Source organism: Bombus fervidus, chromosome 6, assembly GCF_041682495.2.
Source record: "Bombus fervidus isolate BK054 chromosome 6, iyBomFerv1, whole genome shotgun sequence".
Classification (NCBI taxonomy): Eukaryota; Metazoa; Arthropoda; class Insecta; order Hymenoptera; family Apidae; genus Bombus; species Bombus fervidus.
Genome location: NC_091522.1, coordinates 14,224,130 through 14,250,126, shown reverse-complemented (window position 1 = coordinate 14,250,126; position 25,997 = coordinate 14,224,130). Strand labels below are relative to the sequence as shown.

The 25,997-nt window shown below is 32.2% G+C and overlaps 9 protein-coding genes across 24 annotated transcripts; 2 read left to right on the top strand and 7 right to left on the bottom strand.

Annotated features, from left to right (window-relative positions):
* Positions 1–217: 217 nt before the first annotated feature.
* LOC139987936 (nuclear RNA export factor 1-like) lies at positions 218–4,538 on the bottom strand. Its single transcript, XM_072004766.1, has 11 exons — positions 4,410–4,538; positions 4,156–4,237; positions 3,758–4,074; positions 3,595–3,681; positions 3,255–3,501; positions 2,985–3,178; positions 2,786–2,898; positions 2,438–2,474; positions 2,111–2,346; positions 1,842–2,028; positions 218–1,759 (listed from the first exon to the last, which is right to left on the bottom strand). The coding sequence occupies exons 2-11, from the start codon at positions 4,232–4,234 to the stop codon at positions 1,325–1,327; spliced, it is 1,932 nt and encodes a 643-aa protein (XP_071860867.1). The 5' UTR covers positions 4,235–4,237; positions 4,410–4,538; the 3' UTR covers positions 218–1,324.
* Positions 4,539–5,454: 916 nt separating this feature from the next.
* Positions 5,455–6,926, bottom strand: LOC139988623 (microtubule-associated serine/threonine-protein kinase 3-like). The gene is given in 7 exon segments (XM_074111797.1): positions 5,455–5,516; positions 5,591–5,779; positions 5,854–6,081; positions 6,156–6,383; positions 6,460–6,530; positions 6,591–6,763; positions 6,842–6,926. Coding segments are annotated over 7 exon segments (960 nt in total). The 5' UTR covers positions 6,899–6,926; the 3' UTR covers positions 5,455–5,502.
* On the bottom strand, positions 6,887–9,062 carry LOC139988538 (microtubule-associated serine/threonine-protein kinase 2-like). Of its 7 annotated transcripts, none has more exons than XM_074111808.1 (7): positions 8,816–9,062; positions 8,462–8,748; positions 8,115–8,341; positions 7,955–8,034; positions 7,754–7,856; positions 7,274–7,355; positions 6,897–6,983 (listed from the first exon to the last, which is right to left on the bottom strand). In XM_074111808.1, exons 3-7 carry the CDS (start codon positions 8,290–8,292, stop codon positions 6,941–6,943), a joined length of 486 nt encoding a protein of 161 aa, XP_073967909.1. In that variant the 5' UTR covers positions 8,293–8,341; positions 8,462–8,748; positions 8,816–9,062; the 3' UTR covers positions 6,897–6,940. The 7 variants fall into 7 exon arrangements, with proteins under 7 accessions (XP_071862216.1, XP_071862218.1, XP_073967909.1 ...); XM_074111807.1 differs by having other exon boundaries at positions 8,462–8,680; XM_074111809.1 differs by having other exon boundaries at positions 8,462–8,815; positions 8,993–9,037.
* A 702-nt stretch (positions 9,063–9,764) lies between these two features.
* LOC139987935 (uncharacterized) lies at positions 9,765–11,738 on the top strand. 4 transcript variants are annotated; one of them, XR_011799983.2, is made up of 5 exons: positions 9,765–9,931; positions 9,994–10,083; positions 10,144–10,551; positions 10,611–10,667; positions 10,731–11,738. XR_011799983.2 is itself a non-coding variant. In XM_074111764.1 (4 exons), exons 2-4 carry the CDS (start codon positions 10,408–10,410, stop codon positions 10,731–10,733), a joined length of 204 nt encoding a protein of 67 aa, XP_073967865.1. In that variant the 5' UTR covers positions 9,906–10,083; positions 10,144–10,407; the 3' UTR covers positions 10,734–11,738. The 4 variants fall into 4 exon arrangements, 2 of the variants coding, with proteins under 2 accessions (XP_073967864.1, XP_073967865.1); XR_012453380.1 differs by having other exon boundaries at positions 9,769–10,083; XM_074111764.1 differs by having other exon boundaries at positions 9,906–10,083.
* LOC139987934 (nuclear RNA export factor 1-like) lies at positions 10,821–15,140 on the bottom strand. Its single transcript, XM_072004765.1, has 11 exons — positions 15,012–15,140; positions 14,758–14,839; positions 14,360–14,676; positions 14,197–14,283; positions 13,857–14,103; positions 13,587–13,780; positions 13,388–13,500; positions 13,040–13,076; positions 12,714–12,949; positions 12,445–12,631; positions 10,821–12,362 (listed from the first exon to the last, which is right to left on the bottom strand). Exons 2-11 carry the CDS (start codon positions 14,834–14,836, stop codon positions 11,928–11,930), a joined length of 1,932 nt encoding a protein of 643 aa, XP_071860866.1. The 5' UTR covers positions 14,837–14,839; positions 15,012–15,140; the 3' UTR covers positions 10,821–11,927.
* Positions 15,141–16,056: 916 nt separating this feature from the next.
* LOC139988622 (microtubule-associated serine/threonine-protein kinase 3-like) lies at positions 16,057–17,528 on the bottom strand. The gene is given in 7 exon segments (XM_074111798.1): positions 16,057–16,118; positions 16,193–16,381; positions 16,456–16,683; positions 16,758–16,985; positions 17,062–17,132; positions 17,193–17,365; positions 17,444–17,528. Coding segments are annotated over 7 exon segments (960 nt in total). The 5' UTR covers positions 17,501–17,528; the 3' UTR covers positions 16,057–16,104.
* On the bottom strand, positions 17,489–19,664 carry LOC139988536 (microtubule-associated serine/threonine-protein kinase 2-like). Of its 7 annotated transcripts, none has more exons than XM_074111804.1 (7): positions 19,418–19,664; positions 19,064–19,350; positions 18,717–18,943; positions 18,557–18,636; positions 18,356–18,458; positions 17,876–17,957; positions 17,499–17,585 (listed from the first exon to the last, which is right to left on the bottom strand). In XM_074111804.1, the coding sequence occupies exons 3-7, from the start codon at positions 18,892–18,894 to the stop codon at positions 17,543–17,545; spliced, it is 486 nt and encodes a 161-aa protein (XP_073967905.1). In that variant the 5' UTR covers positions 18,895–18,943; positions 19,064–19,350; positions 19,418–19,664; the 3' UTR covers positions 17,499–17,542. The 7 variants fall into 7 exon arrangements, with proteins under 7 accessions (XP_071862212.1, XP_071862214.1, XP_073967905.1 ...); XM_074111803.1 differs by having other exon boundaries at positions 19,064–19,282; XM_074111805.1 differs by having other exon boundaries at positions 19,064–19,417; positions 19,595–19,639.
* Positions 19,665–20,369: 705 nt separating this feature from the next.
* LOC141445783 (uncharacterized) lies at positions 20,370–20,997 on the top strand. Its single transcript, XM_074111811.1, has 2 exons — positions 20,370–20,685; positions 20,746–20,997. The coding sequence occupies exons 1-2, from the start codon at positions 20,464–20,466 to the stop codon at positions 20,995–20,997; spliced, it is 474 nt and encodes a 157-aa protein (XP_073967912.1). The 5' UTR covers positions 20,370–20,463.
* Positions 20,998–21,422: 425 nt separating this feature from the next.
* LOC139988530 (nuclear RNA export factor 1-like) lies at positions 21,423–25,743 on the bottom strand. The gene is made up of 11 exons (XM_072006092.1): positions 25,615–25,743; positions 25,361–25,442; positions 24,963–25,279; positions 24,800–24,886; positions 24,460–24,706; positions 24,190–24,383; positions 23,991–24,103; positions 23,643–23,679; positions 23,316–23,551; positions 23,047–23,233; positions 21,423–22,964 (listed from the first exon to the last, which is right to left on the bottom strand). The coding sequence occupies exons 2-11, from the start codon at positions 25,437–25,439 to the stop codon at positions 22,530–22,532; spliced, it is 1,932 nt and encodes a 643-aa protein (XP_071862193.1). The 5' UTR covers positions 25,440–25,442; positions 25,615–25,743; the 3' UTR covers positions 21,423–22,529.
* Positions 25,744–25,997: the final 254 nt, after the last annotated feature.

Below are 25,997 nucleotides of genomic sequence, written 5' to 3'. Positions count from 1 at the left end.
TTTTCAGTTAGGTTTCTTTAAACGGAAAGGAAAACAGAACTTAACGAAACAAGAAATTGATAAGGTAAGTATTCTATGGCATCCTATGATTTTAGAAGTAAAAATTAATTAACTTTTTATTCCCAAGTGATAGAAAGCGAGATCTCGGCGGTGATTGAGCCTGAAAATACGTAATATTTCGTGGACGGGAAATATTTAAAAAACATCAAACACCACATTTATTCTGTAAAAACCAAATTTTATTTAACAAATTTATAATTTTTATTTACATTATATTAATATACAAATATCTTAATTTGACAACTATACATAATGTTAATGCATAATATAATATTTCTAAGATTATACATTCATGATATTGTAGCCTTATTAAATTTAATGTAAACTAATCTGTATCAAATACATAATGATGCTCATTTCATTTGAGACAGTTTAATCAAAGAAAGGCACAAATAATTATATAGTATTATAAAATTGTCTATTTACAAACGTTAGAGTACTATCGCACACGTATTCTAGGATGGAATAAACGTATCAAATATAGATTACTTGAATCACAATATAAAATGCACATCATTATATACATACGAAATATGATTCGTAATTGAACTAGCAGTGCGAAAAATCTAAGTATTATTTGTGTTTCTCATAATGAACACAATGCTCATGTTCGATATAATTCCAAAAGTGAATTACAATTGTATGTTGTAAATAATTATAAGAAATTAAAATCTGAAGTTTGGAATATCGTATCACTGTACGAAACTTCAGACATACAAAAATGAAAGTCAAAATCAATTGTATCGCACACTAGTATTAACATCCCCTGAAATTTTTTAAAGCTAAAATCATGGCTAAATTTTAATTTATGAAAGACAACTACTCTTAAAATAAAAATAATATACATCTTGTATTCTTTAATGATAAAAGCATTATGCATTTCATTGACATAAAAAGAATATTGCTGTTAAATACATTACTTCGTGGAAAAAATTATTGGCCGTTTTCAGTATTTTACAACAATCTTCTTTTTATTCGCTATAAAAATAATAAACGCATAAGACTTTAAGCAGTAATTTCTTATAACTATAAAGTAAGAAAAAAAAGTCAATGTCCATTTGTAACACATAATGAATACGATTAAAATTAACTCCCTATTTTTAATGAGAAAAGAAAAAGAACTACTATCTAGGAAAACTGCACCTTTACACTGATTACAATACAAATGTATCATGTACCGTAAAGATACATGCAACAGAAAGGAATAATGAATAAAATTGAAATTTTCCTAAGTCTTACTTCTTATATATATAAAATTACATTCTTATTTATTAAATGCTTCCGCTGGTACTTCTCCCCGTTTGTAAAATTCTTGAAACGCTGAAAGCGCATTGTCATAATTCCATGATACTTCTTCTAAACACTTTAAACTCCATTGCAAGTTCATGTTTGTTTGTTGGCTGAGCGTCACCGTCATTTGTTGTTTTACGTCTTCGGGTAACTGAACCGTTAATGATTTTGCATTGTCGCTAATCGAAGGAGTCTGTGATTCTGGATTTGTCATTTGCGCTTGTTGTTCACTACTCAATTGTTTTAATTGTGTCTTTGTCGGTTGACTGATATGTAGTTGTTCATTTCGAATACGGCAACCATTTCCTTCCGGTACCATTATAAAGGTTCGATTAAAGTATCGAATAGGTTGTTCTTTCTTGTCAAGCTCTTTGAACAGTCCAGTGAGTGTAATCATCATCATTACATCCTAGAAATATAAAGCTGCTGTATAACACAACGAATAATATATTGCACATTTCGTTTTTGTTTACAAAGAAATAAGATCTTACTGTAACCAGGTTGATGTCCATTGTGAATGTATTCAGATAGTGGGAAGTTCGTGGCATTTCGGAAATAAATGAAACTACGGGCAAACGACCATGTTTTAATAAATTCTGCCTTCTGTTTGTATCGTCTGTTCTGTACAGGTTTCTATTGTCCGTTAGGTACTTGTTTTCCATTAGGTATCCATCTAATCTGTAATATTCCGTTTATTAGTAAAATATATGTTAAAAATATATAAATTTATTCCTGAGTTAACTTGTATGCAGAAACTTACTTGTTAGTATAGCGAGGAGGGTAAGACACGGTCATGCTAAAACACGCATCTTCGACATACGCATCTAGCAATGGTTGGCGATTCTCACTATCAAATATAAGAAAGTATTGCTGTAGAAATTGACTGGCAATTTCTTGTGCTTTTGCATTTGCAACAAACATCCTCTGAGAAGGGGGTATTTTGTTTTCTTCGTCCCCCACATCGAATGTGATTGGCTTTGGGAGATCCGTACCATCCTTATAAAATATTAAAAGTAGTTTAATCATAATAATTCTATATTTTATGAAGTATAGTGATTGATAATACGATTATTACATTATTACATACCAGTCGAAGGAGTTTGGGAAACCTTCTCCGCACGTCACTGTTGTCATGAAAGAAAAACAAAAAGCTCCACGTTAATCGTAATAACAGAAATATTTACCTTATTAATGAAAAGTTTAATGTAATGGAACAAATACATAAATAATTTGGAATTTTCAAGAACTACTTATTACTTCATTTCATGCAACTTAAAAATATGATAGATATTCTAATAAATTAATAGGTTGATATTTTTAGTGTATATACTGTTAATTGTTGGTATTAATTAAAATTTTTAAACGATGTCAATTCAACCCAAATCTGGAGAACGATAGTGTTGAAAAGAAAGATAGTGTTGAAATAATATATTACCTAATGTAATCATATTGTTGAGATTTATACTTGTTGCATATAGGGTTCCCTGCCAATTTGAGCTCCTCCAATTTCAGATCTTTGATAATATCCAATTGATTAATATCTTTTATCTGCAAAACGTTAATTATATATTGAATCAATCACTGTGATATAAACGATAAAATACACATAGCTTGTATCAGCTTAAATTACGTACCCTGTTATCTCCAATATACAATATCTTCAACTTTAAAAATTTTCTATTCAGAATATTTAAATTTTGGATTGTCTGCAACTTATTTCCATCCAAATTTAATGCCTCTAAATCTGGTATGTATTCTGATACAATGTCTAACACTGCTTTTAATATTGCAGGTTGGAATATCGCACAAAAGTAGTCGGAAGCAAGATCTATAACAATCAAAATTACTACAATATTCCGTATAAAGAAATTTATGTGTAAAACATTACTTAAAATTTTTCTAACCTGGATCTCTGTGGAACCTTGACAAGTCTAGTGCATTTGTATCATGCACAAATCGTTTAGCCATAGCTTGTTTCAATCTTTCTTTCAGTTTGTCATCAATTTCACATTGAGGAAACGGTGATATCGAGACTCTTACTAATAATTTGTATCCATTAGTAGTTGTAATTTTACGATCACAGTTAAATAACGCAACTGCTATTTTCTCATCGTCTACGTAAAAATTGGCTTCATTTTCGAAAACCCGATACTGTTGACAAATTTTTACATTTAGCACAGAGTTAACACTTCGTAATTATTTTATTTGTAATTATATAATGTAATTGAAATGTTTCATATTTACCATTATTGGAAGAAAAGTTTCTGGTGCTATATAACTAAGAAGATTATTTATTATATAATCTTTATCGTATTTCTGTCCATATGGTATCTGTAATCAAAAATGATTTTTATGACTAAAACTAAAACTAAATTGAACATTAAAATTTATGTCCTGATATACTTACAGAAATTTTATACCAATTAGTTTCTCCGATTGGAAATCTCTTAGGTCTAGGAACCGAACTAGTCCGATATCTTCTATGTGGCGCAGGACTATTTCTTCCACGTTGCGTCCTTCTATTTCTTTCTGTCATAATAACTTGCCTATTATTATTATTATTATTATTAGAACTTGTTGCCATTTGTACATCTTCATCTAACAATGCTAATGCCAGACTTCTAGGCACATCCCTTGTTGGTCTTGCTTGTGTTTTGAACGATTCTCTAGGCCTCTTACGAAGATATGAACCTTTGTCGTTCCTGGGAACACGGTCATCGTGCTCTGTGCAAAGCAACAAATTAATGTACATTATTGTAAACCAATGTCACCTAAGTTTATCACGAGTAATGATGAAAGACTTACCAAAATAGTGTTTATCGTCAAAATTCCCACATCTTCCGCCTCGGCTAGCCCATTGCGGTTTATTTTCTTTTTTCGGCATCTTCTACAAATTACATAACAGAAAAGATCATAAACAAAGTGCGAACGATCATTGCAAATTTCGATAACTAATTTCGAAACATTCAGAAACAAATAATCCTTTTGTGTACTTAATCAAATTATATATATTATATCTGTAGCAACAACAATGATAATATATTAGTAAAAATACTAACATTGCCACGTATTTTCCTCTGTACTTTAACAAAGAGCAAAAATACACGCTTCACGAAGTGTCTCGCTCACGGCGCTTGACTAACACACTCCACCAGTGTCGAACGATCTCTGGGACTGAGGGTTGAAGCAACCCTGTTCTTATAACCTTCGCTCCTGGCTGAATCACATCTGACCAATCAGCTCATCCGGCCAAACGTCCTCACGTGATCATTGAATATCGTCTAGGCGTAATTATTTTTTATATATTATCAAGTACCTCTCAAATATTTTTTTTATATGTTATATCAATATTTACCGTTAATAGTACGAGCAAACGATTCTCCCGGATGTATTTTAACGAAGAGCAAAAATACACGCTTCACGAAGTGTCTCGCTCACGGCGCTTGGCTAACGCACTCCACCAGTGTTGAACGACCTCTAGGACTCAGGGTTGAAGCAACCCTGTTATTATACCCTTTGTTTCTAGCTGAATCTCAACATCCGGCCAATCATCCTCATCTGGTCATTGAATATCGTCTAGGCGTAATTATTTTTTATATATTATCAAGTACCTCTCAAATATTTTTTTTATATGTTATATCAATATTTACCGTTAATAGTACGAGCAAACGATTCTCCCGGATGTATTTTAACGAAGAGCAAAAATACACGCTTCACGAAGTGTCTCGCTCACGGCGCTTGGCTAACGCACTCCACCAGTGTTGAACGACCTCTAGGACTCAGGGTTGAAGCAACCCTGTTATTATACCCTTTGTTTCTAGCTGAATCTCAACATCCGGCCAATCATCCTCATCTGGTCATTGAATATCGTCTAGGCGTAATTATTTTTTATATATTATCAAGTACCTCTCAAATATTTTTTTTATATGTTATATCAATATTTACCGTTAATAGTACGAGCAAACGATTCTCCCGGATGTATTTTAACGAAGAGCAAAAATACACGCTTCACGAAGTGTCTCGCTCACGGCGCTTGGCTAACGCACTCCACCAGTGTTGAACGACCTCTAGGACTCAGGGTTGAAGCAACCCTGTTATTATACCCTTTGTTTCTAGCTGAATCTCAACATCCGGCCAATCATCCTCATCTGGTCATTGGATATCGTCTAGGCGTAATTATTATTTTTATATTATTAAGTACCTCTCAAATATTTTTTTTATATCTTATATCAATATTTACCGTTAATAGTATGGGCAAACGATTCTTCCGGATGTACTTTAACAAAGAGCAATAAACCGGAAACAATATAGCGGGTTTGAGATATTTTTCGAGACTGTGGAGAATAGATGGAGAACGATCCGAACAAAGGGGAGTCATCGTTGTCATCAGTATCGCCGCTTATATCGTGGTTACGTCAATCCATACGAGCTAAAGTAGTGCAGATTTGTTAATTTTTAATATTAATACGGGTATAGGAATTATATCGCATGTGTTATACGTACTATCAAAGTAGCTTGTATCTTCGTCATTGATTAATCGAGGTACGAATTCAGCCTTTTATCTGAGTAAACTATTCCAATTTACTCCATAAAAATATCGGTGCTCTTTTACTTCATGAGATCCACCAGTGCCTAAACGATCTCTAGGACTTTGTTGAAGCAACGCTGTTATAATATCTTTTGCTTCTGGCTGAACAGGCCAATCATCCTCATCTGGCTAATCGACATCATCTAGGCGTAATTATTTTGTTTATATTATTAAGTACTTCTCAAATATTTTTTTTATATCTTATATCAATATTTACCGTTAACAGTATGAGCACACAATTCTTCCGGAGTATCACCAAAAAATGGTACACAGCCAATTAGAAATTCGTACAATATAATGCCCATTGACCACCAATCAACAAGTTTACCATATCCCTGCCGTAATATAACTTCAGGGGTGATGTATTCAGGTATGCCGAATACTTGTTTATCAGAAAATTGTCTCGTATCCCTATCTATGTATCCTTCGTAAAGATTTGTCGCCACTGAAAACGAAGAAAGAACTTTGTTCGACGATCATTAAGGTATATTTCACGAACATCGATCTTTTGTATCACTTACAGGACATAAGACCCATTTTACTGAGACCAAAGTCAGTAAGCTTAATGTGACCAAGGGCAGTAATAAGTAAACTAAAAAAGAAGCAATATATGAAATAGTGAATGGATTAATAACATGCTTTTCTTACGTACTTGTCAGGTTTCAAATCTCGATGAACAATACCGTAACTGTGCAAATATTCAACAGCTAAAACGGTTTCTGCGAAATAAAATCTTGCCATGTCCGGTGGCAATGGACTGATATTTTTTAAAAAATTAGCGCAATCTCCACCCTCTACATATTCCATTACTAAGCACAAGTGCTTCTGTAATCAAATGTTTGTTAACGGTTATTATTTAAATTTTATATATATAAATATAATTTTATATATATGTATACTCACTTTTGTCTCGAAGCTGCAGTACATAGAAACTACAAATGGATTGTCTGTAAAGCTCATTATATCTCTCTCAGAGATACTAGATGGTAAGCTAGCAATTGATCATCGTCTGTCATCTCCAGTTCCTGTGGTACCTCTACCAATTCTTAAATATTATATGCATTTAAGTATGAAAACTTAACTTTACAATAGATGATACATGCTATTTAATAATGCTAACATATACAAAAAAGCCAACCACTTGTTAACAAGAAATCTTACAGCCGTATTCTCAGTTTTTTATGAAAGATTTCACACCCTAGTTTCCGCATCAACATTTGTTTTCTTTACTATTAATAATGTATTAAAGATATAATGCTGACAATGACGCCACCTACTTATATAGGTAAACAGATCAGATTTAGACAAGACTAAAAGTAGTTACGAAATAGATACCTTTTAATTGGAGCAAAAGCAAAATGTCGACTGGATGACATCCTGGTACTCTCTAGAGGACTGCCTACAATCGGGACAAATGCTATATCAGGAAACAAACAATAAAAAAGAAATTAGTTTTCTATGATAATTGAATTGTAAAAATAATATAAAATACACGCTTCTAAGTAATTAACAAGTAATTTGTTTTTAAGGACATATTTTTAAAGGCAAAAGTTAAAGTTTCTAAATCTAACTGCATAGACTGCAAATTGCGTTACGATTTTTTAACCAAGGATGTATGTATTTATGATGTATATATGTATGTAAATATATGTATTTAAAAATCTTGGGTAAGGGTATGCCAGAATGCTTATATAACATTCTCATAAAATACATAACACTCATAAATAATTTGTACATAAACAATATATAGAATATCATTGAAGAATCATTTGAATAATCAGAAGCAGAGCATTAAAAAATAAAATTTCATATCACCTGATAATGGTGAATGACAACGTGGTAAAGTTGGAGACGTTGTTGCAATAAAAGATTTACGATGAGCTGCTTTAGCAGCATGCCGGGGAATGTTAAAATCACGCTAAAACAGACAATATGCATATTATATATTTGGCTTATGCGATAATTATTAATAGTCTGTGTATTTATATTTAACATTTAATTGTAAATGTCACTAACCACGTGAACGGATAACGAAGGCGCAGACTTCCCAATTGCAGAATTCCTCATTCGAACCAGATTTGACAATTCTCCACTAACTGCAGATATTAAATTAAATGTCAAGAACTATAAAGAAATAAATAGACAAATAAATGAAATATGATAATTCTTTATTAACCAGGTCGAACTGGAGCTTCCTTGCTCTCTACTTTTGGTGGAATTGGACGTTTTTGCACTTCTGCTTCAGTGCTGCAAGCAGATTCTTCGCTTTCAGCTTGATCAAACACGAGTACACTGGCAGAATTGCCATAAGAACGAAGACAAGCTCTGCTTGGTCTATTCCTGTTCTGATCCATGTCTTTTCTTTTTTTTTCTATTTCTTTTACCCTCAATTATTTATGTTACCTAAAATTATATCAGTCTTTTAACAACTTTTCATCTTTTTTATTATTTTGGAAGAAACATTGACATTAGTAAAGAATTAAAGAAGAAAATCGAAGAAGAAAATAAAAGGTAAATATATACCTGATTCAATTCGTCTTATTCAGACGAAAGCAAAACAAAGCGATAGGTAAGTCCGATAAACAAAACTGTCGAAAAATTCACAATCCATTCTTTCTCGTGAAAGTTCGATCGACGTCAAGACTGACAGTTCAAAATCGGTCGAACGTACCAGTCGAGGAACCGTTTGTGTGTCCGTACTTTTGATGGCTTAAAATGCCGTCTCAGACACAGTCCTTTCTTCTGTTGGTGTTGTTGCATGAAAATTCATGACATATAAGAAGACAGGAAATAAATTATGCTCTGGTCGACTGAAAAAGGAATCGTAGAGGCGGTTCGAATAATCGAACGGGGAGACCTGTTTTAAATAAGATGTACCTGTAGATGAAGTACAGAGAAACGTTAACCCGATGGAAGGGCAGAACCAGGGATATAGAAGATTCGGCGAGAGAAACAAGGGAAGAAAACACACAACACTAAGCACACATAATGCATACGAAGAGAGCAGAAAGAAGATAAGTAGTCCCGAGTCTAGACTCGCATTTTTCTTCTCACCGTAGAAATTAATTACGAAACGCGGACCGACCATGGGTTCTGACTCATGATGGCCGTATACACATGTACGTACTCGCCACACATATACGTACTCGCCACACATATATACATACATCATACAATGCATGCGCCTGCATTTACACACGGACGCACGCGCAAATACCGGCGCATGAAAACGCGCTCAAATTCAAATACACGCATCCTTGGCCGCTAGCTGCACCGAGAATCAACACCGAATCCTTTATAGCAGACGTACGAGTACGTGATTTCTGCTTCGTTTACTGTATCGGTATATTGTTCTTAGAAATTTCACCGTTTTCATATTCAATATTCAATCGAATTCCTTTCTAATTTGTATCTCCATAAATTAATTCCTGTCCGGTTTATTTTCAAGAATGATCAGTATATATGCATATATACGTCATATGCATTTTAGTCTCATTTGTGAATTTTTCGTTTTATTTTCATAGTAATGCTCGCACGAGTTTCTTAAATATTCTTATTCTAACCGAACCGACTTGTTTTCGTTTTGTTCTTTTGAAATTGATTACTGAAAGAGCAGACTAATATGTACCTTAAAATAACGTTGGTCATTTACATATATATTGTTCGAAAGTTGAAATAAAAGTTGATTATAAATAAACATAAACAATTATGCAATTTTCCAATTATTTGTGAAAAAATAATTTACTAGTTATCTCTAAAGAATGGTTTAAGATTGAAAGACATAAATAAAGTATACGTATAATTGTCTTTTTCAACTTTTTCAGCATTTTCAACATTTTCTATACAAAGTGATTTTAAGATATTTTACATTTGCAGAGATATATTGTGTATTGTACGTTAAGAAACGAGAAAATTTATTGAGTATGGATGTAGTATATTTAAATGAAACGATGTCCATAGAGTTGTCGTTTCTTGACAATTTATCTCAGTTTGGTATGCCCTTTATACCGACAAATTTATTTTTATGGTTAGTATGCAACGATATACATTTACAGGATACAGCGTTGAATCTGGATACTTCTTCAAAAAAGATCAATTACTCTTGGTTAGTAGGGCTCCCATATATATACATGTACAAACCTCAAGTAAGAATTTATAGACTCTCTTTCTTGTAAGTATAAATTGTCGATGAAATATGTTTTTAGCTATACATATCAGGAGAACTTTTTGAATGCTCTTCCGAGAGTATTTTAATGGATAGTCAACTAGGTGAAGTTCAAGAGGAATCATTTTTAGATAAATTTGATATACACAAAAGAAACGTAGAGGCTTCAGCCGTATACCTAACTAACGTGAAGAATGTTCAAACTCTCAAGCCAACTTTAGGAATAAAAGAACCATTGCCATTTACATTTTATTACATATTTTCTAAGTATTTATATCTATATATTATCTGAATTAATTTAAAAATGATTAAAAATAGTTCCACGGTAGAAGTTATGACAATGTTTTATTACACTCCAAAAATGGAAAAGCTACATCTATGGATTATTATTGTTTCTGTTTTGGTCGGACTGTTATTATTATGCATTTGTGTCGCAATTTTAAACATGGTAAGATATCTTTTTATTGAACGTGATTATAACATGTTTTATTTAATAACATTTTTCAGTTAGGTTTCTTTAAACGGAAAGGAAAACAGAACTTAACGAAACAAGAAATTGATAAGGTAAGTATTCTATGGCATCCTATGATTTTAGAAGTAAAAATTAATTAACTTTTTATTCCCAAGTGATAGAAAGCGAGATCTCGGCGGTGATTGAGCCTGAAAATACGTAATATTTCGTGGACGGGAAATATTTAAAAAACATCAAACACCACATTTATTCTGTAAAAACCAAATTTTATTTAACAAATTTATAATTTTTATTTACATTATATTAATATACAAATATCTTAATTTGACAACTATACATAATGTTAATGCATAATATAATATTTCTAAGATTATACATTCATGATATTGTAGCCTTATTAAATTTAATGTAAACTAATCTGTATCAAATACATAATGATGCTCATTTCATTTGAGACAGTTTAATCAAAGAAAGGCACAAATAATTATATAGTATTATAAAATTGTCTATTTACAAACGTTAGAGTACTATCGCACACGTATTCTAGGATGGAATAAACGTATCAAATATAGATTACTTGAATCACAATATAAAATGCACATCATTATATACATACGAAATATGATTCGTAATTGAACTAGCAGTGCGAAAAATCTAAGTATTATTTGTGTTTCTCATAATGAACACAATGCTCATGTTCGATATAATTCCAAAAGTGAATTACAATTGTATGTTGTAAATAATTATAAGAAATTAAAATCTGAAGTTTGGAATATCGTATCACTGTACGAAACTTCAGACATACAAAAATGAAAGTCAAAATCAATTGTATCGCACACTAGTATTAACATCCCCTGAAATTTTTTAAAGCTAAAATCATGGCTAAATTTTAATTTATGAAAGACAACTACTCTTAAAATAAAAATAATATACATCTTGTATTCTTTAATGATAAAAGCATTATGCATTTCATTGACATAAAAAGAATATTGCTGTTAAATACATTACTTCGTGGAAAAAATTATTGGCCGTTTTCAGTATTTTACAACAATCTTCTTTTTATTCGCTATAAAAATAATAAACGCATAAGACTTTAAGCAGTAATTTCTTATAACTATAAAGTAAGAAAAAAAAGTCAATGTCCATTTGTAACACATAATGAATACGATTAAAATTAACTCCCTATTTTTAATGAGAAAAGAAAAAGAACTACTATCTAGGAAAACTGCACCTTTACACTGATTACAATACAAATGTATCATGTACCGTAAAGATACATGCAACAGAAAGGAATAATGAATAAAATTGAAATTTTCCTAAGTCTTACTTCTTATATATATAAAATTACATTCTTATTTATTAAATGCTTCCGCTGGTACTTCTCCCCGTTTGTAAAATTCTTGAAACGCTGAAAGCGCATTGTCATAATTCCATGATACTTCTTCTAAACACTTTAAACTCCATTGCAAGTTCATGTTTGTTTGTTGGCTGAGCGTCACCGTCATTTGTTGTTTTACGTCTTCGGGTAACTGAACCGTTAATGATTTTGCATTGTCGCTAATCGAAGGAGTCTGTGATTCTGGATTTGTCATTTGCGCTTGTTGTTCACTACTCAATTGTTTTAATTGTGTCTTTGTCGGTTGACTGATATGTAGTTGTTCATTTCGAATACGGCAACCATTTCCTTCCGGTACCATTATAAAGGTTCGATTAAAGTATCGAATAGGTTGTTCTTTCTTGTCAAGCTCTTTGAACAGTCCAGTGAGTGTAATCATCATCATTACATCCTAGAAATATAAAGCTGCTGTATAACACAACGAATAATATATTGCACATTTCGTTTTTGTTTACAAAGAAATAAGATCTTACTGTAACCAGGTTGATGTCCATTGTGAATGTATTCAGATAGTGGGAAGTTCGTGGCATTTCGGAAATAAATGAAACTACGGGCAAACGACCATGTTTTAATAAATTCTGCCTTCTGTTTGTATCGTCTGTTCTGTACAGGTTTCTATTGTCCGTTAGGTACTTGTTTTCCATTAGGTATCCATCTAATCTGTAATATTCCGTTTATTAGTAAAATATATGTTAAAAATATATAAATTTATTCCTGAGTTAACTTGTATGCAGAAACTTACTTGTTAGTATAGCGAGGAGGGTAAGACACGGTCATGCTAAAACACGCATCTTCGACATACGCATCTAGCAATGGTTGGCGATTCTCACTATCAAATATAAGAAAGTATTGCTGTAGAAATTGACTGGCAATTTCTTGTGCTTTTGCATTTGCAACAAACATCCTCTGAGAAGGGGGTATTTTGTTTTCTTCGTCCCCCACATCGAATGTGATTGGCTTTGGGAGATCCGTACCATCCTTATAAAATATTAAAAGTAGTTTAATCATAATAATTCTATATTTTATGAAGTATAGTGATTGATAATACGATTATCGTTTATTACATACCAGTCGAAGGAGTTTGGGAAACCTTCTCCGCACGTCACTGTTGTCATGAAAGAAAAACAAAAAGCTCCACGTTAATCGTAATAACAGAAATATTTACCTTATTAATGAAAAGTTTAATGTAATGGAACAAATACATAAATAATTTGGAATTTTCAAGAACTACTTATTACTTCATTTCATGCAACTTAAAAATATGATAGATATTCTAATAAATTAATAGGTTGATATTTTTAGTGTATATACTGTTAATTGTTGGTATTAATTAAAATTTTTAAACGATGTCAATTCAACCCAAATCTGGAGAACGATAGTGTTGAAAAGAAAGATAGTGTTGAAATAATATATTACCTAATGTAATCATATTGTTGAGATTTATACTTGTTGCATATAGGGTTCCCTGCCAATTTGAGCTCCTCCAATTTCAGATCTTTGATAATATCCAATTGATTAATATCTTTTATCTGCAAAACGTTAATTATATATTGAATCAATCACTGTGATATAAACGATAAAATACACATAGCTTGTATCAGCTTAAATTACGTACCCTGTTATCTCCAATATACAATATCTTCAACTTTAAAAATTTTCTATTCAGAATATTTAAATTTTGGATTGTCTGCAACTTATTTCCATCCAAATTTAATGCCTCTAAATCTGGTATGTATTCTGATACAATGTCTAACACTGCTTTTAATATTGCAGGTTGGAATATCGCACAAAAGTAGTCGGAAGCAAGATCTATAACAATCAAAATTACTACAATATTCCGTATAAAGAAATTTATGTGTAAAACATTACTTAAAATTTTTCTAACCTGGATCTCTGTGGAACCTTGACAAGTCTAGTGCATTTGTATCATGCACAAATCGTTTAGCCATAGCTTGTTTCAATCTTTCTTTCAGTTTGTCATCAATTTCACATTGAGGAAACGGTGATATCGAGACTCTTACTAATAATTTGTATCCATTAGTAGTTGTAATTTTACGATCACAGTTAAATAACGCAACTGCTATTTTCTCATCGTCTACGTAAAAATTGGCTTCATTTTCGAAAACCCGATACTGTTGACAAATTTTTACATTTAGCACAGAGTTAACACTTCGTAATTATTTTATTTGTAATTATATAATGTAATTGAAATGTTTCATATTTACCATTATTGGAAGAAAAGTTTCTGGTGCTATATAACTAAGAAGATTATTTATTATATAATCTTTATCGTATTTCTGTCCATATGGTATCTGTAATCAAAAATGATTTTTATGACTAAAACTAAAACTAAATTGAACATTAAAATTTATGTCCTGATATACTTACAGAAATTTTATACCAATTAGTTTCTCCGATTGGAAATCTCTTAGGTCTAGGAACCGAACTAGTCCGATATCTTCTATGTGGCGCAGGACTATTTCTTCCACGTTGCGTCCTTCTATTTCTTTCTGTCATAATAACTTGCCTATTATTATTATTATTATTATTAGAACTTGTTGCCATTTGTACATCTTCATCTAACAATGCTAATGCCAGACTTCTAGGCACATCCCTTGTTGGTCTTGCTTGTGTTTTGAACGATTCTCTAGGCCTCTTACGAAGATATGAACCTTTGTCGTTCCTGGGAACACGGTCATCGTGCTCTGTGCAAAGCAACAAATTAATGTACATTATTGTAAACCAATGTCACCTAAGTTTATCACGAGTAATGATGAAAGACTTACCAAAATAGTGTTTATCGTCAAAATTCCCACATCTTCCGCCTCGGCTAGCCCATTGCGGTTTATTTTCTTTTTTCGGCATCTTCTACAAATTACATAACAGAAAAGATCATAAACAAAGTGCGAACGATCATTGCAAATTTCGATAACTAATTTCGAAACATTCAGAAACAAATAATCCTTTTGTGTACTTAATCAAATTATATATATTATATCTGTAGCAACAACAATGATAATATATTAGTAAAAATACTAACATTGCCACGTATTTTCCTCTGTACTTTAACAAAGAGCAAAAATACACGCTTCACGAAGTGTCTCGCTCACGGCGCTTGACTAACACACTCCACCAGTGTCGAACGATCTCTGGGACTGAGGGTTGAAGCAACCCTGTTCTTATAACCTTCGCTCCTGGCTGAATCACATCTGACCAATCAGCTCATCCGGCCAAACGTCCTCACGTGATCATTGAATATCGTCTAGGCGTAATTATTTTTTATATATTATCAAGTACCTCTCAAATATTTTTTTTATATGTTATATCAATATTTACCGTTAATAGTACGAGCAAACGATTCTCCCGGATGTATTTTAACGAAGAGCAAAAATACACGCTTCACGAAGTGTCTCGCTCACGGCGCTTGGCTAACGCACTCCACCAGTGTTGAACGACCTCTAGGACTCAGGGTTGAAGCAACCCTGTTATTATACCCTTTGTTTCTAGCTGAATCTCAACATCCGGCCAATCATCCTCATCTGGTCATTGAATATCGTCTAGGCGTAATTATTTTTTATATATTATCAAGTACCTCTCAAATATTTTTTTTATATGTTATATCAATATTTACCGTTAATAGTACGAGCAAACGATTCTCCCGGATGTATTTTAACGAAGAGCAAAAATACACGCTTCACGAAGTGTCTCGCTCACGGCGCTTGGCTAACGCACTCCACCAGTGTTGAACGACCTCTAGGACTCAGGGTTGAAGCAACCCTGTTATTATACCCTTTGTTTCTAGCTGAATCTCAACATCCGGCCAATCATCCTCATCTGGTCATTGAATATCGTCTAGGCGTAATTATTTTTTATATATTATCAAGTACCTCTCAAATATTTTTTTTATATGTTATATCAATATTTACCGTTAATAGTACGAGCAAACGATTCTCCCGGATGTATTTTAACGAAGAGCAAAAATACACGCTTCACGAAGTGTCTCGCTCACGGCGCTTGGCTAACGCACTCCACCAGTGTTGAACGACCTCTAGGACTCAGGGTTGAAGCAACCCTGTTATTATACCCTTTGTTTCTAGCTGAATCTCAACATCCGGCCAATCATCCTCATCTGGTCATTGGATATCGTCTAGGCGTAATTATTATTTTTATATTATTAAGTACCTCTCAAATATTTTTTTTATATCTTATATCAATATTTACCGTTAATAGTATGGGCAAACGATTCTTCCGGATGTACTTTAACAAAGAGCAATAAACCGGAAACAATATAGCGGGTTTGAGATATTTTTCGAGACTGTGGAGAATAGATGGAGAACGATCCGAACAAAGGGGAGTCATCGTTGTCATCAGTATCGCCGCTTATATCGTGGTTACGTCAATCCATACGAGCTAAAGTAGTGCAGATTTGTTAATTTTTAATATTAATACGGGTATAGGAATTATATCGCATGTGTTATACGTACTATCAAAGTAGCTTGTATCTTCGTCATTGATTAATCGAGGTACGAATTCAGCCTTTTATCTGAGTAAACTATTCCAATTTACTCCATAAAAATATCGGTGCTCTTTTACTTCATGAGATCCACCAGTGCCTAAACGATCTCTAGGACTTTGTTGAAGCAACGCTGTTATAATATCTTTTGCTTCTGGCTGAACAGGCCAATCATCCTCATCTGGCTAATCGACATCATCTAGGCGTAATTATTTTGTTTATATTATTAAGTACTTCTCAAATATTTTTTTTATATCTTATATCAATATTTACCGTTAACAGTATGAGCACACAATTCTTCCGGAGTATCACCAAAAAATGGTACACAGCCAATTAGAAATTCGTACAATATAATGCCCATTGACCACCAATCAACAAGTTTACCATATCCCTGCCGTAATATAACTTCAGGGGTGATGTATTCAGGTATGCCGAATACTTGTTTATCAGAAAATTGTCTCGTATCCCTATCTATGTATCCTTCGTAAAGATTTGTCGCCACTGAAAACGAAGAAAGAACTTTGTTCGACGATCATTAAGGTATATTTCACGAACATCGATCTTTTGTATCACTTACAGGACATAAGACCCATTTTACTGAGACCAAAGTCAGTAAGCTTAATGTGACCAAGGGCAGTAATAAGTAAACTAAAAAAGAAGCAATATATGAAATAGTGAATGGATTAATAACATGCTTTTCTTACGTACTTGTCAGGTTTCAAATCTCGATGAACAATACCGTAACTGTGCAAATATTCAACAGCTAAAACGGTTTCTGCGAAATAAAATCTTGCCATGTCCGGTGGCAATGGACTGATATTTTTTAAAAAATTAGCGCAATCTCCACCCTCTACATATTCCATTACTAAGCACAAGTGCTTCTGTAATCAAATGTTTGTTAACGGTTATTATTTAAATTTTATATATATAAATATAATTTTATATATATGTATACTCACTTTTGTCTCGAAGCTGCAGTACATAGAAACTACAAATGGATTGTCTGTAAAGCTCATTATATCTCTCTCAGAGATACTAGATGGTAAGCTAGCAATTGATCATCGTCTGTCATCTCCAGTTCCTGTGGTACCTCTACCAATTCTTAAATATTATATGCATTTAAGTATGAAAACTTAACTTTACAATAGATGATACATGCTATTTAATAATGCTAACATATACAAAAAAGCCAACCACTTGTTAACAAGAAATCTTACAGCCGTATTCTCAGTTTTTTATGAAAGATTTCACACCCTAGTTTCCGCATCAACATTTGTTTTCTTTACTATTAATAATGTATTAAAGATATAATGCTGACAATGACGCCACCTACTTATATAGGTAAACAGATCAGATTTAGACAAGACTAAAAGTAGTTACGAAATAGATACCTTTTAATTGGAGCAAAAGCAAAATGTCGACTGGATGACATCCTGGTACTCTCTAGAGGACTGCCTACAATCGGGACAAATGCTATATCAGGAAACAAACAATAAAAAAGAAATTAGTTTTCTATGATAATTGAATTGTAAAAATAATATAAAATACACGCTTCTAAGTAATTAACAAGTAATTTGTTTTTAAGGACATATTTTTAAAGGCAAAAGTTAAAGTTTCTAAATCTAACTGCATAGACTGCAAATTGCGTTACGATTTTTTAACCAAGGATGTATGTATTTATGATGTATATATGTATGTAAATATATGTATTTAAAAATCTTGGGTAAGGGTATGCCAGAATGCTTATATAACATTCTCATAAAATACATAACACTCATAAATAATTTGTACATAAACAATATATAGAATATCATTGAAGAATCATTTGAATAATCAGAAGCAGAGCATTAAAAAATAAAATTTCATATCACCTGATAATGGTGAATGACAACGTGGTAAAGTTGGAGACGTTGTTGCAATAAAAGATTTACGATGAGCTGCTTTAGCAGCATGCCGGGGAATGTTAAAATCACGCTAAAACAGACAATATGCATATTATATATTTGGCTTATGCGATAATTATTAATAGTCTGTGTATTTATATTTAACATTTAATTGTAAATGTCACTAACCACGTGAACGGATAACGAAGGCGCAGACTTCCCAATTGCAGAATTCCTCATTCGAACCAGATTTGACAATTCTCCACTAACTGCAGATATTAAATTAAATGTCAAGAACTATAAAGAAATAAATAGACAAATAAATGAAATATGATAATTCTTTATTAACCAGGTCGAACTGGAGCTTCCTTGCTCTCTACTTTTGGTGGAATTGGACGTTTTTGCACTTCTGCTTCAGTGCTGCAAGCAGATTCTTCGCTTTCAGCTTGATCAAACACGAGTACACTGGCAGAATTGCCATAAGAACGAAGACAAGCTCTGCTTGGTCTATTCCTGTTCTGATCCATGTCTTTTCTTTTTTTTTCTATTTCTTTTACCCTCAATTATTTATGTTACCTAAAATTATATCAGTCTTTTAACAACTTTTCATCTTTTTTATTATTTTGGAAGAAACATTGACATTAGTAAAGAATTAAAGAAGAAAATCGAAGAAGAAAATAAAAGGTAAATATATACCTGATTCAATTCGTCTTATTCAGACGAAAGCAAAACAAAGCGATAGGTAAGTCCGATAAACAAAACTGTCGAAAAATTCACAATCCATTCTTTCTCGTGAAAGTTCGATCGACGTCAAGACTGACAGTTCAAAATCGGTCGAACGTACCAGTCGAGGAACCGTTTGTGTGTCCGTACTTTTGATGGCTTAAAATGCCGTCTCAGACACAGTCCTTTCTTCTGTTGGTGTTGTTGCATGAAAATTCATGACATATAAGAAGACAGGAAATAAATTATGCTCTGGTCGACTGAAAAAGGAATCGTAGAGGCGGTTCGAATAATCGAACGGGGAGACCTGTTTTAAATAAGATGTACCTGTAGATGAAGTACAGAGAAACGTTAACCCGATGGAAGGGCAGAACCAGGGATATAGAAGATTCGGCGAGAGAAACAAGGGAAGAAAACACACAACACTAAGCACACATAATGCATACGAAGAGAGCAGAAAGAAGATAAGTAGTCCCGAGTCTAGACTCGCATTTTTCTTCTCACCGTAGAAATTAATTACGAAACGCGGACCGACCATGGGTTCTGACTCATGATGGCCGTATACACATGTACGTACTCGCCACACATATACGTACTCGCCACACATATATACATACATCATACAATGCATGCGCCTGCATTTACACACGGACGCACGCGCAAATACCGGCGCATGAAAACGCGCTCAAATTCAAATACACGCATCCTTGGCCGCTAGCTGCACCGAGAATCAACACCGAATCCTTTATAGCAGACGTACGAGTACGTGATTTCTGCTTCGTTTACTGTATCGGTATATTGTTCTTAGAAATTTCACCGTTTTCATATTCAATATTCAATCGAATTCCTTTCTAATTTGTATCTCCATAAATTAATTCCTGTCCGGTTTATTTTCAAGAATGATCAGTATATATGCATATATACGTCATATGCATTTTAGTCTCATTTGTGAATTTTTCGTTTTATTTTCATAGTAATGCTCGCACGAGTTTCTTAAATATTCTTATTCTAACCGAACCGACTTGTTTTCGTTTTGTTCTTTTGAAATTGATTACTGAAAGAGCAGACTAATATGTACCTTAAAATAACGTTGGTCATTTACATATATATTGTTCGAAAGTTGAAATAAAAGTTGATTATAAATAAACATAAACAATTATGCAATTTTCCAATTATTTGTGAAAAAATAATTTACTAGTTATCTCTAAAGAATGGTTTAAGATTGAAAGACATAAATAAAGTATACGTATAATTGTCTTTTTCAACTTTTTCAGCATTTTCAACATTTTCTATACAAAGTGATTTTAAGATATTTTACATTTGCAGAGATATATTGTGTATTGTACGTTAAGAAACGAGAAAATTTATTGAGTATGGATGTAGTATATTTAAATGAAACGATGTCCATAGAGTTGTCGTTTCTTGACAATTTATCTCAGTTTGATATGCCCTTTATACCGACAAATTTATTTTTATGGTTAGTATGCAACGATATACATTTACAGGATACAGCGTTGAATCTGGATACTTCTTCAAAAAAGATCAATTACTCTTGGTTAGTAGGGCTCCCATATATATACATGTACAAACCTCAAGTAAGAATTTATAGACTCTCTTTCTTGTAAGTATAAATTGTCGATGAAATATGTTTTTAGCTATACATATCAGGAGAACTTTTTGAATGCTCTTCCGAGAGTATTTTAATGGATAGTCAACTAGGTGAAGTTCAAGAGGAATCATTTTTAGATAAATTTGATATACACAAAAGAAACGTAGAGGCTTCAGCCGTATACCTAACTAACGTGAAGAATGTTCAAACTCTCAAGCCAACTTTAGGAATAAAAGAACCATTGCCATTTACATTTTATTACATATTTTCTAAGTATTTATATCTATATATTATCTGAATTAATTTAAAAATGATTAAAAATAGTTCCACGGTAGAAGTTATGACAATGTTTTATTACACTCCAAAAATGGAAAAGCTACATCTATGGATTATTATTGTTTCTGTTTTGGTCGGACTGTTATTATTATGCATTTGTGTCGCAATTTTAAACATGGTAAGATATCTTTTTATTGAACGTGATTATAACATGTTTTATTTAATAACATTTTTCAGTTAGGTTTCTTTAAACGGAAAGGAAAACAGAACTTAACGAAACAAGAAATTGATAAGGTAAGTATTCTATGGCATCCTATGATTTTAGAAGTAAAAATTAATTAACTTTTTATTCCCAAGTGATAGAAAGCGAGATCTCGGCGGTGATTGAGCCTGAAAATACGTAATATTTCGTGGACGGGAAATATTTAAAAAACATCAAACACCACATTTATTCTGTAAAAACCAAATTTTATTTAACAAATTTATAATTTTTATTTACATTATATTAATATACAAATATCTTAATTTGACAACTATACATAATGTTAATGCATAATATAATATTTCTAAGATTATACATTCATGATATTGTAGCCTTATTAAATTTAATGTAAACTAATCTGTATCAAATACATAATGATGCTCATTTCATTTGAGACAGTTTAATCAAAGAAAGGCACAAATAATTATATAGTATTATAAAATTGTCTATTTACAAACGTTAGAGTACTATCGCACACGTATTCTAGGATGGAATAAACGTATCAAATATAGATTACTTGAATCACAATATAAAATGCACATCATTATATACATACGAAATATGATTCGTAATTGAACTAGCAGTGCGAAAAATCTAAGTATTATTTGTGTTTCTCATAATGAACACAATGCTCATGTTCGATATAATTCCAAAAGTGAATTACAATTGTATGTTGTAAATAATTATAAGAAATTAAAATCTGAAGTTTGGAATATCGTATCACTGTACGAAACTTCAGACATACAAAAATGAAAGTCAAAATCAATTGTATCGCACACTAGTATTAACATCCCCTGAAATTTTTTAAAGCTAAAATCATGGCTAAATTTTAATTTATGAAAGACAACTACTCTTAAAATAAAAATAATATACATCTTGTATTCTTTAATGATAAAAGCATTATGCATTTCATTGACATAAAAAGAATATTGCTGTTAAATACATTACTTCGTGGAAAAAATTATTGGCCGTTTTCAGTATTTTACAACAATCTTCTTTTTATTCGCTATAAAAATAATAAACGCATAAGACTTTAAGCAGTAATTTCTTATAACTATAAAGTAAGAAAAAAAAGTCAATGTCCATTTGTAACACATAATGAATACGATTAAAATTAACTCCCTATTTTTAATGAGAAAAGAAAAAGAACTACTATCTAGGAAAACTGCACCTTTACACTGATTACAATACAAATGTATCATGTACCGTAAAGATACATGCAACAGAAAGGAATAATGAATAAAATTGAAATTTTCCTAAGTCTTACTTCTTATATATATAAAATTACATTCTTATTTATTAAATGCTTCCGCTGGTACTTCTCCCCGTTTGTAAAATTCTTGAAACGCTGAAAGCGCATTGTCATAATTCCATGATACTTCTTCTAAACACTTTAAACTCCATTGCAAGTTCATGTTTGTTTGTTGGCTGAGCGTCACCGTCATTTGTTGTTTTACGTCTTCGGGTAACTGAACCGTTAATGATTTTGCATTGTCGCTAATCGAAGGAGTCTGTGATTCTGGATTTGTCATTTGCGCTTGTTGTTCACTACTCAATTGTTTTAATTGTGTCTTTGTCGGTTGACTGATATGTAGTTGTTCATTTCGAATACGGCAACCATTTCCTTCCGGTACCATTATAAAGGTTCGATTAAAGTATCGAATAGGTTGTTCTTTCTTGTCAAGCTCTTTGAACAGTCCAGTGAGTGTAATCATCATCATTACATCCTAGAAATATAAAGCTGCTGTATAACACAACGAATAATATATTGCACATTTCGTTTTTGTTTACAAAGAAATAAGATCTTACTGTAACCAGGTTGATGTCCATTGTGAATGTATTCAGATAGTGGGAAGTTCGTGGCATTTCGGAAATAAATGAAACTACGGGCAAACGACCATGTTTTAATAAATTCTGCCTTCTGTTTGTATCGTCTGTTCTGTACAGGTTTCTATTGTCCGTTAGGTACTTGTTTTCCATTAGGTATCCATCTAATCTGTAATATTCCGTTTATTAGTAAAATATATGTTAAAAATATATAAATTTATTCCTGAGTTAACTTGTATGCAGAAACTTACTTGTTAGTATAGCGAGGAGGGTAAGACACGGTCATGCTAAAACACGCATCTTCGACATACGCATCTAGCAATGGTTGGCGATTCTCACTATCAAATATAAGAAAGTATTGCTGTAGAAATTGACTGGCAATTTCTTGTGCTTTTGCATTTGCAACAAACATCCTCTGAGAAGGGGGTATTTTGTTTTCTTCGTCCCCCACATCGAATGTGATTGGCTTTGGGAGATCCGTACCATCCTTATAAAATATTAAAAGTAGTTTAATCATAATAATTCTATATTTTATGAAGTATAGTGATTGATAATACGATTATTACATTATTACATACCAGTCGAAGGAGTTTGGGAAACCTTCTCCGCACGTCACTGTTGTCATGAAAGAAAAACAAAAAGCTCCACGTTAATCGTAATAACAGAAATATTTACCTTATTAATGAAAAGTTTAATGTAATGGAACAAATACATAAATAATTTGGAATTTTCAAGAACTACTTATTACTTCATTTCATGCAACTTAAAAATATGATAGATATTCTAATAAATTAATAGGTTGATATTTTTAGTGTATATACTGTTAATTGTTGGTATTAATTAAAATTTTTAAACGATGTCAATTCAACCCAAATCTGGAGAACGATAGTGTTGAAAAGAAAGATAGTGTTGAAATAATATATTACCTAATGTAATCATATTGTTGAGATTTATACTTGTTGCATATAGGGTTCCCTGCCAATTTGAGCTCCTCCAATTTCAGATCTTTGATAATATCCAATTGATTAATATCTTTTATCTGCAAAACGTTAATTATATATTGAATCAATCACTGTGATATAAACGATAAAATACACATAGCTTGTATCAGCTTAAATTACGTACCCTGTTATCTCCAATATACAATATCTTCAACTTTAAAAATTTTCTATTCAGAATATTTAAATTTTGGATTGTCTGCAACTTATTTCCATCCAAATTTAATGCCTCTAAATCTGGTATGTATTCTGATACAATGTCTAACACTGCTTTTAATATTGCAGGTTGGAATATCGCACAAAAGTAGTCGGAAGCAAGATCTATAACAATCAAAATTACTACAATATTCCGTATAAAGAAATTTATGTGTAAAACATTACTTAAAATTTTTCTAACCTGGATCTCTGTGGAACCTTGACAAGTCTAGTGCATTTGTATCATGCACAAATCGTTTAGCCATAGCTTGTTTCAATCTTTCTTTCAGTTTGTCATCAATTTCACATTGAGGAAACGGTGATATCGAGACTCTTACTAATAATTTGTATCCATTAGTAGTTGTAATTTTACGATCACAGTTAAATAACGCAACTGCTATTTTCTCATCGTCTACGTAAAAATTGGCTTCATTTTCGAAAACCCGATACTGTTGACAAATTTTTACATTTAGCACAGAGTTAACACTTCGTAATTATTTTATTTGTAATTATATAATGTAATTGAAATGTTTCATATTTACCATTATTGGAAGAAAAGTTTCTGGTGCTATATAACTAAGAAGATTATTTATTATATAATCTTTATCGTATTTCTGTCCATATGGTATCTGTAATCAAAAATGATTTTTATGACTAAAACTAAAACTAAATTGAACATTAAAATTTATGTCCTGATATACTTACAGAAATTTTATACCAATTAGTTTCTCCGATTGGAAATCTCTTAGGTCTAGGAACCGAACTAGTCCGATATCTTCTATGTGGCGCAGGACTATTTCTTCCACGTTGCGTCCTTCTATTTCTTTCTGTCATAATAACTTGCCTATTATTATTATTATTATTATTAGAACTTGTTGCCATTTGTACATCTTCATCTAACAATGCTAATGCCAGACTTCTAGGCACATCCCTTGTTGGTCTTGCTTGTGTTTTGAACGATTCTCTAGGCCTCTTACGAAGATATGAACCTTTGTCGTTCCTGGGAACACGGTCATCGTGCTCTGTGCAAAGCAACAAATTAATGTACATTATTGTAAACCAATGTCACCTAAGTTTATCACGAGTAATGATGAAAGACTTACCAAAATAGTGTTTATCGTCAAAATTCCCACATCTTCCGCCTCGGCTAGCCCATTGCGGTTTATTTTCTTTTTTCGGCATCTTCTACAAATTACATAACAGAAAAGATCATAAACAAAGTGCGAACGATCATTGCAAATTTCGATAACTAATTTCGAAACATTCAGAAACAAATAATCCTTTTGTGTACTTAATCAAATTATATATATTATATCTGTAGCAACAACAATGATAATATATTAGTAAAAATACTAACATTGCCACGTATTTTCCTCTGTACTTTAACAAAGAGCAAAAATACACGCTTCACGAAGTGTCTCGCTCACGGCGCTTGACTAACACACTCCACCAGTGTCGAACGATCTCTGGGACTGAGGGTTGAAGCAACCCTGTTCTTATAACCTTCGCTCCTGGCTGAATCACATCTGACCAATCAGCTCATCCGGCCAAACGTCCTCACGTGATCATTGAATATCGTCTAGGCGTAATTATTTTTTATATATTATCAAGTACCTCTCAAATATTTTTTTTATATGTTATATCAATATTTACCGTTAATAGTACGAGCAAACGATTCTCCCGGATGTATTTTAACGAAGAGCAAAAATACACGCTTCACGAAGTGTCTCGCTCACGGCG